The sequence below is a fragment of the Mustela nivalis genome (genome assembly GCF_964662115.1).
Source record: "Mustela nivalis genome assembly, chromosome: X".
Classification (NCBI taxonomy): Eukaryota; Metazoa; Chordata; class Mammalia; order Carnivora; family Mustelidae; genus Mustela; species Mustela nivalis.
The window spans coordinates 26,184,528-26,199,972 of record NC_139040.1 but is presented as its reverse complement, the minus strand read 5'-3'; the positions used below and the strand labels follow the sequence as shown (position 1 = coordinate 26,199,972).

General features: G+C 35.3%; 1 protein-coding gene across 14 annotated transcripts in view; it reads right to left on the bottom strand.

Moving 5' to 3' along the window:
- The window catches only part of THOC2 (THO complex subunit 2), a 115,671-nt gene that overhangs the window by 83,913 nt on the left and 16,313 nt on the right, over positions 1-15,445 (bottom strand). For all 14 annotated transcript variants that reach the window (XR_014307148.1, XM_082717256.1, XM_082717252.1 and 11 more), the window contains exons 2-7: positions 14,567-14,625; positions 8,420-8,511; positions 6,114-6,165; positions 1,779-1,849; positions 793-914; positions 99-232 (exon numbers count right to left, since the gene is read on the bottom strand). Coding sequence is in view for 13 of the 14 variants with exons in the window: in XM_082717256.1 (XP_082573382.1) it covers positions 99-232; positions 793-914; positions 1,779-1,849; positions 6,114-6,165; positions 8,420-8,511; positions 14,567-14,625 (530 nt within the window). In the remaining variant the exon portion in view is untranslated. The remainder of the gene's footprint in view (positions 1-98; positions 233-792; positions 915-1,778; positions 1,850-6,113; positions 6,166-8,419; positions 8,512-14,566; positions 14,626-15,445) is intronic.

Below are 15,445 nucleotides of genomic sequence, written 5' to 3'. Positions count from 1 at the left end.
ACCTATAAGGGGGAATGCATTCATTTTGTCTTTACAGATATTCTCCAACAGTTTAAAAAAACTTAGTAACACATACTATTATTAGATATATGTCTTACCTATTAAAGATTTTATATTTTCTAAGATTAAATCACTAGTAATATTTCCAGATAAATCTTGCCCCAATTCAGCAATCAGCTTGGCATAACCTTCATTCTCTTCTCTTAACAAATTGAATTTTTGCTGCTTATAACTGAAATTAAACATCATAAAAGGGATAAAATTAACTCAATTAACAAGCATGCATACAAGTAATGTATTCTTCTCACTGATTTTTCCCCTCTTACATAGAACAAGTATAAGAACAGTTGTTAAAGTTTTACTTCTTTGTATATTTTTAAAACAGAAATTAACAGTGATTCATAAGAGACACCCCAATGTTAATTACACAGAGAAAACTAGTAACACAAAGAAAGAATACTGCTAATCTCAAGGAACAATAACATGCCACTATTTCCACTGCTAAGAAAATACCTAGAGCATAGCCATACTTGTAAATTATTTTACTAGTAATAATAAAAACACTAAATATTATTTTAACTTCTAATACAGAGAAAAGTTAACACTGGTTTTACACAGATGGAGTTCACTACTGACTCAATAATCCTAGGCTTCTTTTAAAAGGAAAAAACACAAGACATGCTAACATCAACAACAAAAAAATTTTTCAAACTGCCATTAGAAACATCAAAATGAGAACTAAGGAAACATACTCAGATACTTGATGTGCAACATAAAGATAAATGTACTTACAAGAGTTTTGTCTTGATTTTAACTGACTTTTGATTGAACTGCTGTGATTGTTTGATAAGCCCTAATGATTCCAATGTTTCTGGATCCAGGCGTTCCTTTAGAACTGTGTCTGAAACTAAATACTGTATTAAAAAATATTAAAGGCCATTTATTCCTTAGCACTGTAATACATCCACCATTTAAATGCATTCAAAATAATTTTCCCCAAATAAGAATATTAAAAATCACATTAAATATATATCAACAACTTTTGATTTACTTTAAAAAAAAAAGCTCCAATTTAACAAAAATGATGACTCTCCAAATACTGAAAAATGTGACATATAGCTCTTCAAATAAAACTCACTAAAAAATTTTATGCGTGCTGTACACAGTCTATAAATGACAAGAACTACAGATGAAATTGATTAAAACTGTCTGCCAACTGAATTTTTCTTTAAGATTAATACAGCACTTCAGCCTTCATTAGTTTCTACTGTTTAAGTCAAATTCTAGCACAACAAAGACAAGGACATCTTCCATTTCTGAGTAACAGCACTTCTCCTTGGTTCTAAATTTATGAACATAAAATGGTTTACTAGACAACGATTATGACAAGTTCTAGAATTTATTATTTCTAAGCTACCTCCATTCTTTTTCTCCTTCCCTAATAAAGAGTTTATGAAAAACCGTTCAGTTTAAAAGCTGTCCACATCATTTCTACTCACTTGATAGATTCTTACCTTTTCCTTATTTAGGAACTTACTAGATCAGGAGTATCATCTAAAGTTTGATATATACAGAGAGCTTAAGTGATATGAAGCATGCATATTTCACAAATAATTAGCATGTCTAATTTTACAAAGCATTCCATTTCAAAATCCAAATCTCACCTTATAATGAATAGCCAACTCAATGTCAATATCTTCCTCCATTAACATGATTAACAGTGATTACAACTGTTCAATGTAAAAATCTAGAAAGGGAAAGTATTTTTTACAACTTACCAAACATGCTAATACCAATTGTGTAAAATAGTCTCTCTTGCTTTTTTCTTCTAAACAATTTGTCTCAATATCTATAATGATGGAAGAAAAAAAGATGAAAGTTTGATTGATTTTTCCAGACTGTCTCCAGCACTATAAGATACTTATTTTCTTTAAAATTAGCTCATTTTAAAATGCCTCGTTCTGAAATTGGAAAAAAATTTGAAACTATAGTAAGCAGTAACTGTCCTTCATATGTATATGAATGCTCAGAATTAATTTCTCCTGATACTGCAGACTGACCCTGTGACCAATGGCATATCCATAAAATGGTAAGCTGATTACACAGGAGTTACAGGCTATGGCACTGGAAGCAACAAAACTTCAAAAAAATGTTTTCAAAAATGGAAATATTCAAGCGAAGTTTAAATGGCAACACGTCAGAGATGCTAAAGAAGAGATTCCTTCTTCAGGTGCAGAATTGAACTAGGTGACAACAAAGATCTCTTCTAACACTAAAAGATCCTATTACTTGTGAAGATTAAACCTTTGACCTTGGCCACCTTGGTACCATATTCTAACCAAACTACCTGGCCATCAACTCTACAAAAAGACAGTATTAAAAGAATATTTTTAATACCCTATTTTGAATTATAATTCAAATAGTGAACAAAAATTTATTCATGGTTTTTATTTTCCTCCTACTGAACTATTAAGAAACTGAAACCTCCAAGTTTTGGTAGCTTATTCAGAAAATTTGTCAAAAACTTTTATGAAGTATTGAGGAAATAAAACAATTAGTTCTTAATGCCAAGTATCAAGAAAGTCAACCAGGATTGACAGGATTACAAAACTGATCTCAGGATTACTGCTTTAACGATTACATACTACTATATTAAGGTCAACTTTTAATTTACAAGAGACACCAATCTTAGTGATATAATAAAAATTGTCTTCTAAGGGTTCCATAATTCTCCCCAGACGTCCTACCACTGATCTGCTTCAGTTTACTTTCTATTGCCATCACTGAGAATCAAAAGAGAAAGGAATTTATCATCAAACATATCCACATTTTCCTGGCTCTTTTCCCCTTTCCCACCTTGGACAGTGCCATTTCCCAATATCCTGGACACTGCAGCTAAGCACATGGTCAGCTCAAGCGTACTAAGAGAATTTCAGGGTATAATTTACACAACATAACCTACAATACAATCTCATTCTCTCAATTAGACTTTTAATCCATGTGTATCTCATCAATCCCTTCCAGTGACTCCGAGTTGTCTCCCTGTTAGCCCGTCTTCTGGTTCCTCCGCAGGCTAGAACTTCAAGAATACCGACCTTGAGGGCTCAGGACTAACCTGGGCCCATTCTTTTAACCAACATCTATCTACCAAGGCCCGAAAGTCCCTAATGTCTACCCCCAAAGTCCCTCTATGATCAGAGCACCTGGATAGCAGGTTCATCCTCTTCAAGCCAAGTCTGCTCTCCTCTCAGCCGTCTGACCTGATCAAGATACCACTCTCTGGGTTCTGACCATGTTAAGAAATGTTTGTTAATAGGACCTCAGTAAACTACTTTGCTGAGCTATCTCAACAATCAATACAGGACTCCATTATCACAATTATGTCTTCCCTGTTTCTTTCTTCTTTTTGTCCTAACAAAGTTATTCTAATAAATTCATTCATTATCCCTTAGTTATCAACCCTGAATCAGTACCTAGTAAATTCTCTTTAATTACCCCTATGATTTTACTAAAAAGCCCTCAACCATTTCCAACACTAAGTACTAGTATCACCAACCACCCACCCAGCTCAGAGGTCCCATCAGTGTATCAGATTACATCAGACTTCCCTCTCCAGGTTAATATAGCTCTCAGGCCCCCTCATCCTTACATAGTTCTTTTTTTTTTTTTAAGATTTATTTACTTACTTACTTACTTGACAGACAGATATCACAAGTAGGCAGAGAGGCAGGCAGAGAGAGAGACGCTCCCCGTCGAGCGGAGAGCCCGATGCAGGGCTTGATCCCAGGACCCTGAAACCATGACCCGAGCCGAAGGCAGAGGCTTTAACCCACTGAGCCACCCAAGTGCCCCCTTACATAGTCTTTTAAAGAAAACTGTAACCTTAACCAGGAAAGTACACCAATGATCTTTCTTATAACTCTTAAAATACCAGAAAGACAACATGATATAGTAAAAAAAAAAATTATGGGCTCTGGAACCAGAAAGACCCGGGTTCAAACCCTGCTTTACTGGCTATATGGCCTTGAAAAATCCCTTCTCTGAGCTTCAATTTTCTGATCTGCACACCTACTTTACATAAGTTGCTGTAAAGATTAAAATGAAATTAAATGTGTAACACAATGCTTAGAACAGAGAAGGTGCTCCCAAAATTGCATCTACATTATTATCGCCAATATCATTATTAGAGGCAGCTCCCATTCTTACTCCTATTCCCCTAGTTTGGTCTGGAGTCATCCTTCGACCATTTTTATTTCTGCTATCGGTGAAGGTGCGTGAGTGAGGGGACAGGTGAGGGAAATTTCTCGTTCCAAGTTTGCCATTCTAATCTCGCTTACAAAAACTGACTGGATAGGGCACCTGGCTGGTTCAGTGGGTTAAGCCTCTGCCTTCGGCTCAGGTCATGATCCCAGGGTCCTAGAATCGAGGCCCACATCAGGTTCTCTGCTCAGCGGGGAGGATGCTTCCCCCTCTCTCTCTGCCTGCCTCTCTGTCTACCTGTGATCTCTCTCTCCCTCTGTCAAATAAATAAATTTTTTAAAATCTTTAAAAAAAAAACTGACCAGCTAAAAGAAATTTCCCAAGAACAACCAAAGATCCTCATAAATTTACGTTAATAATAAAAAGCAATGACTTGTAACAATAATTCATATTACTAACTAACTACAAAGGGAAAATATATCCTAATAGAATAAATCAATAAAGAAGTTACTCAAACTTACAAGTAAACTGATAGCTGATAATTATCCAAAGACATAAAACATACTCCTGACACTATCAAGGAACAAAAGCTTCCACAAAATGTTACCTACAAATCACTCTTTCAGTCCTATAAATTTATAGTAAAAACCATTTTTTAAATTTTTGTTTTATTTTAAAATTTGTTTCAAGTTATATTTATATATAACATAATGTAATACCTTTAGCACCTGCTTTAAGAAATTAAACTTATAAGGTTTTGTTGTTGTTGCTGGCATAAATCAATTCAAAAGACAATATGAACTTATACTTTATATCCAAACCAGGACAGTTTTATAAAATTGAAATAAGATGCTATTAATTATGCCAGGGAAAACAAAACAAAAGTGCGACATACGGTCACCCCATCAGTGGTCTGCTCTTTTCATTTACCATTCACAGTCCACATACATTTTGACCTGTTCTGACATTACTGCTGTTATGAAATCTTAAACATCCTGAAGGATCAAGCACCAGGCATTCAGAATTGATGAGATCAAATTCCCAGATTCTCAATAAGACATTTAAGTAACCTATCTATTCTAGGAATTAAGATTAATGAGCTAAATTAATTCACTCCAGCTTGACAAACTCTCAGAGGATGTCTTATTTAATTTTAAAGTGAATATTATAATGTCTGGTAAACGTTTCTCTTAGATCAAAGTTTTAGAAAGCATAACACTGATGGGGAAAACTGTGCTCAAAGTTATTTTAATTCAAATCTAAAATTAAGAGAAATAAATTTATAATATACATTATTTTTTAAATCCATGCTTCCCATGGAGGGACACTACCTTTTGTTCTAAGTCAAAGAAATATCCTTTTTTATCTTGCATAAATTCTTATTTATTCTGGACAAATAGAGAAGTTGCTATTTCCAAAGCTGGTTTCTCATCCTCAAAACAAAAGTACTTTTGATTACTTTGGCTCTTCTTGCTCTTTCTAAAATTAAGAAGAATCAAAAGAGTATAATAGCAAAGTAAATACCTCTTGAGTGTCCTAAGTTTGAGATTCTGACATTTATTGATAACCTCCACTGAGTAAGATTAAATATGTGGTTACTAAAATCTGAATAATTCAGACTAACTGAACTTTAAAAAACTTAGTTTTTAATTTGAAATGACTTAATTTAGCTCAATTTTATATAAACATACATTCTGCAAAACTCAAACTATTTCAATTATAAATTGTGTCCAAAGCTAGTTTATAAACAGTGATCATACTAACATTTGACTTATAACACTATATTCTCTATAAATTAAAAAAAACAATATAATCTAGTTTCTACAAATTTGAAAGAAAACATTTTACCTAAACACAGTACATTAATCTACCAAACAGCACTTTTACAGGTGAAATAAAGGTTTGATACCTACCTAATATGCAGAATACATCAGCAAGAATGGAGGGCATATCCTCACGAAATTCCTAATTATAAAAATATAATTATTCATAGTAAATACAAGAATAGCACACTAGCAAGTTTGGTTTCAGAATAATACTCTTCAGTAAAACTTAAAAGCTAACAAAACCCCAAACCCCTAAATAATAAAATTCAAGTTTCATAATACAGAGAAAACAGAAAGAGACAATAGTTGGAAAAAAAACGTTTAAATGTCTACCATGAAAAAAGCTGATAAAAAACTTGATTAAAAAATCTAACATGCACCTGAGAAAATATTAAAGAGCATTAATGAATGACACTTTTCTAGTGAAGTTTCATGTTAGAAACCACCGGAATTTGGGTACCTTAAACCTACTGTTAAAATGGTACATTTTTTATCTACAACTTTAAATGTGCTCATGCCTGAATCAACACTGATTTATGCAAAAGTCCTAGTGGTATCGGAACAGTGGTATCGTAAAAAATACAAAAACAATTACAAGCTGTCATTCCATAACTCAAGATACTCTGAAGATGAAAACAATTACCAAAAATCTATCTTTATTTTCTTTATGCACTGATGTTTGTAGCCTTTGGAGAAACTAAGCCAAAATTCTCCCCTCATTTCTGGATGAAAACTTCAGCATTTATTCTAGATTTGTCTCCTGACTTCCTACTCCCATACCCAATTTTAGAAACATTTTCCATTAGTAAGGATCAAAGTTCAACCACTGCAATTAGTTTGCTGGCACTATAGCAACCCTTAAACTAGCCTATTTTCAGAGAGTAAAGGAAAGAAATATAATCCTAACAACAAAACTGGCAGCTCTAAGAGACATGCAAGATACACTTCCATGGCTAAGTCAGGGGACAATGGGACTATGAGAAAGCCATGAGAAAGACAATTCAGCTGCAAAGGTGTATATAAAGACTCAAAGGAAACGGGAAGCTAAGTAAAAACAAAATACGTATTAAGTCCATATGGACTGTTCATTTTCAAAAAAACGGGGAAAACATTAGAACTGAATCCTAAACAGACTATACCAATAGCCAATTTACAGAATGAATGAACCTTAATTGCACACCACTTTAGTCTCAAAAGTTTCTTAAGGGCTATGAATTTCTGCCATGTCTACTTGAATCCAAGTACTCAGGCTACTTGAAGAAAAGAGCAAGACAAAAGTTTTCAATATGGAATATTAGTTGTTGAAAAAAAACAGACTACTCCAACATGAATTAATACATTAATACTGCTGTGGTCAGATAGAGACAGTTTAAGGATAAAAGAGAAACTCATATTGAACCTCAACTGCTTAACTACATTTCAGTATGTAGGGGGAAAAAAAAATCACAACAGCTAAACATAAAAGTTCCTTGTGACCATCCTCAGAAAAGCACAGAAAGCGTATGTAGGAGATTACCTATCCTAACAAAAAAAAAAAAAGCTAGAGAAGCTTAAAGCAGCACAAGGGAAATTCATACTGGTGTCAAATTCCAGGTCCTACACCTCGATAATACTCATGAAAGCTGCTCTCAACTGTGTAATTTAATTTATATAAGGTTAAAATCCAGCCTAATAATAATAGAATAATATACCACTTAAATAAGTTAAGAAACTCAACTACTGGTTTACAATCAACACCCTTACAATTTGATAGCTCATCTTACAATTCAAATACCAAACACCCATGAAAAGTATCTGGTCTGAATCTAACTTAAATTCTCTAATAAATAAAAGAGTGAGACAGAAAAATCATGTAAAGTTTCGGAAAAACTCTAGTTATTAATATTTTTTAACAGGAAACACATGAAGATTGGCATCTAGTGAGCATTAGTTAGAACTACGCAACCTCGATTTAAAATAATTTAATTTTCACATTTTAAAATTTATTTCATTTCTAGACATAACTGCAAACAAAAAATGTTTTGATATGCTACACTGGGAGAAAAAAATTCTAGTCAAATTATTTTTATAGTAGCATTTTTAATTAAGTATATCGTGATTTGGTTACAAGGCATGGTTGGTTGTTTTTTGTTTTTGTTTTTTTGCCCTCTCAGCTTACCTAACATTTTCTGCTTTACTCACAACCAGACAAAAAGATTAGAATATCTTTATTTCATCCTAGCAACAACAGCTTACCAATATTGCCTTAAAACATTTACTACTATAATTTTGAACAAAATGAAATGCAAATTATATACTCTATGGATCTTTGTATCAAAGGCAAAAAAAAAATGTAATAATTATTAAATTTTAAAAACGTGTGTGTCTTTGTGTGTGTGTGTGTATATACTTACGCTAATGTCATTAAGAACATTAGATGCTTGTTCATGCTTTAGATTTCCTTTAATGACATGGTAAGATAACTCATAAAGAGCCTGCTGGAAATCTGTTGAACATAAAAGAAAGAGTATAAGAATACAATCTCTTAAACATAAAAGGTGGGTACTTCTGAGGGAAGACCTCTATTATTTCCTACTTCTCGAAATTATATCAAAAATAATAAGAAAAATATACTTTTAGTGCTTTCCTCTAGCAGATTTTTTTCCCTTTTACTTTCACAAAAACACAACACTAAAAGTAGAAAATAGTTAACCTTGACTCTACTACTGTAACTATTGCTTAAACATTCCCTTCCAATCTTTTTCAATGTATTTACATATTTTACATATTTGCAATCACAGTGCACATCACTTGGTACTCTGATTCCCCCCTAAACACTTTTTGAAGTATTTTATCATGCTACCAAAGTCTCCAAAATTATTTTCAATGACTGCATGGAATTCCAGCAGGTGGATATAAACTAGTGTAACCATTTCTCTCACCAGCAAATTTCACAGAGTTTTCCTCAATATATTCAGATTATAGTCAATTTAATCTCAGTGCTACATTGACAACGGGTAAAGAATACCAGTCAACATAAAATCAAGTTTTATCCAGGGACGCCTGGGTGGCTCAGTTGGTTAAGCAGCTGCCTTTGGCTCAGGTCATGATCCCAGCGTCCTGGGATCGCGTCCCACATCGAGCTCCTTGCTCAGCAGGGAGCCTGCTTCTCCCTCTGCCTCTGCCTGCCATTCTGTCTGCCTGTGCTCGCTCTCTCCCTCTATCTCTCTGATAAATAAATAAAATCTTAAAAAAAAATCAAGTTTTATCCATATCCTACTCTCAGAGAATTCTCCCCAAATCTAGATCTTTTCTCTAGTTCCACAAGAATTCCAACTAAAATAATTACATACATACATACAAAAGAAAATGGCAGTTCTGTGAGAACTGTCAACCACAAATAGTCTCATTCACAATTATCATAGCTTCCTTCCCTGGAGAAGGAATGGGGGGTGGCTAATGGTCATGTGAATGCCTCCTTCCGGCCATATTTTTCTTAAGTTCTATATATTGAAAACTTTACCTCCTTCCTCTCATTGAAAGTAGAACAATTGTATGGTGACAGATGGTAGCTATGCTTGTGGTGAGCATAGCATAATGTATAGGTAAGGAGTTGATGAATTACTATGTTGTACACCTGAAACTAATTTATTATGTGTCACCTACATTTAATTTAAAAAAAGGTAGAGGGGCACCTGGGTGGCTCAGTGGGTTAAAGCCTCTGCCTTGGGCTCGGGTCATGATCCCAGGGTCCTGGGATCGAGCCCCGCATTGGGCTCTCTGCTTGGCGGGGAGCCTGCTTCCCCCTCTCTGTCTCTGCCTGCCTCTCTGCCCACTTGTGGTCTCTATCAAATAAATAAATTAAATTTTTTAAAAAAGGTAGAAAAAACAAGTAGCTCTAAAAACAGCTGTAAAATAAAGTCAATTTATCCTTCTGAAGGGAATTTACTCTTTCAGGGAAAAATAGCAAGTAAAACACCAAATATTTGGGGCGCCTGGGTGGCTTAGTGGGTTAAGCCTCTGCCTTCGGCTCAGGTCATGATCTCAGGATCCTGGGATTGAGTCCCGCATCGGGCTCTCTGCTCAGCGGGGAGCCTGCTTCCCCCCTCTCTTTCTGCCTGCCTCTCTGACTACTTGTGATCTCTGTCTGTCAAATAAATAAATAAAATCTTTTTTTTAAATAAAATATTTAAAAATCTTCTCCCAGGGGCACCTGGGTGGCTCAGTTGTTGAGCATCTGCCTTCAGCTCAAGTCATGGTCCCAGGGTCCTGGAATGGAGCCCCACATCGGGCTCCTCCTCCTCAGGAGGCCGGCTCCTCCCTTTCCCACTCCCACTCCCCCTGCTTGTGTTCCCTCTCTGTCTCCCTTTCTATCAAATGAATAAATAAAATCTTTTTCAAAAAATACAAATTAAAAAATTTAAAAATACAAATCTTCTCCCTTAGTTTGATTACTTGTCATAAAAAAGGAACAGGGTAGAAATCAAAACTTTTATCAACCGTTTAAACAACCTCATTGTTATTAATTTACAATTATTTTACAATGAAATAAATTTGTCCACTAAATTATCTGCTAAAGAAATACAGCCAGAGGGCGCCTGGGTGGCTCAGTGGGTTAAGCCTCTGCCTTAGGCTCAGGTCCTGATCTCAGAGTCCTGGGATCCAGCCCCACAACCACATCCCACATCTGCATCTGGCTCTCCGCCCAGCAGGGATCCTGCTTCCCCTCTTTCTCTGCGGGCCTCTCTGCCTACTTGTGATCTCTCTGTCAAATAAATAAATAAAATCTTTAAAAAAAAAGAAAGAAAAGAAATATAGCCAGAGGGAGCCTGGGTGGCCCAATAGTTAAGCACCTGCCTTCAGCTTAGATCATGATCCCAGATCAATCACCATGTCCAACTCCCTGCTCAATGCGGAGTCTGCCTCTCCCTCTCCCAACCTGTGTGCTTGCTCTCTCTCTCTCTCACTGCCTCTCTCAAATAAGTAAAAATCTTTAAAATAAAAAAATTTTAAAAAGAAATATAGCCAGAGTATTTTAATTTCTTATGAAGAATTCATTATTAAACATATTCTATACCTTTTTCATAAATATGCCTTCATTATACTTATTATGAACTATATAAAAGCTAAAATGCAAAGAAAAACTTTTCTATCTGGTAATATGGTAGAAATAGGAAGTTGATTTCATGCTTTCAATTTCCATTAATATAATACTTTTATAACAAATAGGCACTTGTTTTTAAAAGTTATCCAGGGACACCTGGCTGGCTCGGTCAGCAGAACATACAACTCTTGATCTCGGGGTTGTGGGTCCGAGCCCACATTAGGTTTAGAGATTAATTAAAAATAAAATCTTTTCAAAAATTAAAAACTAAGGGACACCTGGGTGGCTCAGTCGGTTAAGCCGCTGCCTTTGGCTCAGGTCGTGATCCAGGTGTCCTGGGATTGAGTTCTGCATCAGGCTCCTTCTCCAGCAGAGAGCCTGCGTCTCTCTCTGCCTCTGCCTACCACTCTCCCTGCTTGTGCTCTCTCTCTCTCTGACAAATAAATAAAATCTTAAAAAAAATTTTAAAACTAGGAGTGCCTGGGCAGCTCCGTGGGTTAAGCGTCTGATTCAATTTTGGCTCAGGTCATGATCTCAGGCCCATGGAATTAAGGCCCACATCAGGCTCCACACTCAGTGGGGAGTCTGCTTCTTTCCCTCTCTCTACCCCTATCCCGGAGTGTGTGCTACCTCTAAAATAAATAAATAAAATTAAAGTTATCCAGATAACTAAGTTTAAGGAAAAACAATCGCTCTTAGAAGGACAAAACAGCTAAACAACATAAACTAAATTCCCAGAAGAATATGGGCTCATAGGAGCTGAGGAAATTCTAATCTTAATCAGAGAAGGAGATTAAAATAGAGAACAAATAGCCCAGGTCATTTTGCTGACACTAAATGACACGAAAACAATCATAATGTCATCCACAAAACAGCAAAGGCAGTCCCCAATTCGTATGTTTTCAAATGCCCATTTAAACAGTTCGGAACATCTATTGTATTTTAGCCACTGAAACAAGAAGTGGTATTTTAAGATTACCAAGGCTAACCCCCCAAAATCCTGTAAAATCTATACTACAGTTGAAAAACATTACATTTACAACATGGAGGAAAATTTAACAAGCCTTATAATTATAGACAGAAATAAATAAAAGACTTTATCATAATGCTAACATTTCAGAAAAAGAAGGGTTTTTCCTTTGTTTATTTTTAGTATTCTCCACACCAAGAATGGGGCTCAAACTCAGGACCTGCAGAATAAGAGCTGCATGCTCTTCCAACTAAGCCAGCCAGGCACCCCTCAGAAAAAGTAGTTTTAAGGACAGCCACAAGTAAAAGGGACTTCTAGAGATTCTTAGAGATTCTTTGTGGGATTTCAACACGGAAGACACTAGTTCTTGGTTTTATCAGGACTACTCATGTTTACCAGCCACCATTACAATATCATTTTACTGGGGGGAAGGGATTTATAAAAAAGAAGTAGTGTGAGCAAAGGATACTGAGAAGGCAGGGGCAGAAAGGGAAAGGGCTTTGAGTCTGAGCACTGCCCAAACTCAATCCCCCTGAGACAGAACGAAGGAAAATTCTGAAGAAATGACATTCCTAGTTTTCTGCATGGACTACCAAATGAAGTTCTTAGACCACAGCTTGACTGTTGACAGCTATCAGCCAAAGAATGTACGTATTGTGAAAGTAGGCAAGGGCAGGTAAAAGATAGCATCAGCAATTCAGTCAATGAGGCCATACTCATAACTACTTTTGGTTTCATACATGAATCAGAACAACCATGCAAATTAACAATAATCTGGTAGTTATTAAAGATCCATGCAGTCCCTTTTAAAACTGAAGAGTAATCATCCTGTGTTACATTATTTCAGTTTTTTGAAAATTCTTTCTCTTATTTTACCCAGATAAGATTTCAATCACAGACAAGATCAAAATTAACTGAGAAGTTATAAACTTGTTTTAAACATAGAGAAGGAAAAAAGTTAAGTAACCAAGTGCTTTTAGGAAAGGAGTCTTTCTTTACTTTCTTACAAATTCTGGCAGTCAACTGACTTATTCAAAGAAAAGGCATTACAGGGCACCTGGGTGGCTCAGTCCTTAAGCGCCTACCTTGAGCTCAGGGCATGATCCCAGGGTCCTGGGATCGAGCCCCACATCAGGCTCCCCGCTCAGCAGGAAGCCTGCTTCTCCCTCTCCCACTCCCCCTGCTTGTGTTTCCTCTCTTGCTGTGTCTCTCTCTGTCAAATAAATAAATAAAATCTTTTTTTTTTTTTAAAGGCATTATAGCAACCTCAGAAATCTTTATGAAAGATCATGCAACTTTATAAGCAGGCTGAACTGGAAAATAATTGGGGGTGCAAGCTAGTAATGTTAACACAGGTCTTACCCAAATGACAAAAAAACAAAAAGGTTCATTTGTTAAAAAGTGCTTTCCACTCAAAAATTCAAATGTTCTTTAAAGTATACACTCTCGTATTAAGATAATATTTAATTTTTGATAAAACAAAAGTAAATTTATCTATAGAAAAACGTTTTTAGGGGCACCTGGGTGGCTGGGTGGGTTGGGCCTCTGCCTTTGACTCAGGTCATGATCTCAGGATCCTAGGATGGAGCCCCACATCAGACTCTCTGCTCAGCAGGGAGCCTGCTTTCCCCCTACTGCCTGCCTCTCTGCCTACTTGTGATCTCTGTCTGTCAAATACATAAATAAAATCTTTAAAAAAAAAGGTTTTTAATCTTCTATTCACAAAGGCATAATTTAAATAACTATAATGAATTTTATTTAAAATAGACTACTGGTTATAAATTATTTTTTCCAGACTAAAAAAAACTGTTATTGGTTCTACCCTCAGTGAAAGCTGCAAATGAATACGCTTTAAACTTACTAGACATAATTCTTTTTGCCCCTCCTTTTCTAAATACAAATGCCTAATTTTAAATTAATAAATGCTACACAGTGAAAGTCTTTAAAATTAAAATTTATATCCTGTTTAATTATATCTGAATAAATCATACTTGTGATATGCAGTAAACAACTCCTTTGCTTTTAATGTTTTCCATGACAACTGCCTTTAATAAGATCCCCAGATACTACCTAAACATAACCAGCTTTAGTAAAAACACCACCTCAGTTTCTGGAAATTTCCTAATGCAAACAAGATCAGAATAGTTTTCCCATGTTAGCTCTTCTCTTCTGTTTATGACTGATAGCTAGCCTTTGTAATTTTTAATACAGCTAGCAACTGCTGATATTTGGCCAAATATACCATGTCACAAGGATAAAAGCCAAGCGATATGTAACTATTATGCAGATCAAACATCTATACACAGAAATATATAGTCTTACTATAACTATAGTTTTAATCCTAATTATAATCTCATAAAGGCTTTATACAATGTGAACTATCTCCTATCTTTCGTTTTTCATTCATAACAATTTAACAGAAAACAGAACATCTATTAATTTTCACCAAGCCAAAAATAATAGCTATGATACTTTTACAAGTCTTACCTCTGTAAGTTGAACTATCATGGCTTTTATTTTCACTGAGGATCCGGCACAAATGCAAACTAGAATAAAACAGAAATAATCTGTATTCATTTCATATTCTAATATAGATGACCCTTAGAGAGCAAATTATATCAACTAAAAATATTTGGAAACCTATCAGATGTGTTTAAATCTATTAGTTTATAATAAGAATAAAACAAACCTAAAAACCCTAATTGGTCAGAACTCGAAGATGCTAGTAAATCAATCATTATTTTTGAAAACTGGAAATGAATAAAAATCAAGCACTTATTCTGCCTTTCACATACGAACCAGTAACTGATAAGAAATGACACTGTACTGAAGCATTTCAGATAATAAAGAACGACAGAAGAACATCATCATTCAAAGATCCCTAATAAATTAAAGGATCTAAGCATCTATCAATAGCTGTTTACATCACAAGAAGAGACATTGAAACATTTTGTGTGTTCTGATCATGATGAGAGAATACACCACCCACCTATGAAGTTGTCTTTAAGGGAAAAAAAAAGCCATGAACCTAAATTTGAACTGTGGGAAACTGTACAATGACCCAGTCTCTTCAACAAAAACACTGCAAGAGGTGCCTGGGTGGCTAGGTTAGTTAAGTGCCTTCCTTTGGCTCAGGTCATGGTCTTAGGATCCTGGGATCAAGCCCCACATCAGACTCCCTGCCAAGTCTGCTTCTCCCTATCACACTGCCTGCTGCTCCTCCTGCCTGTACTCTCTCTATATATATCAAATAGATAAAATCTAAAAAAAAAAATACACTGCAAGGACAAATTAAAGATGCTGGGGAATCCTCAGGGTAAAAAAGCCTTCAGAGATACATCAATCACAGTGTTTGGATCCTGTTTT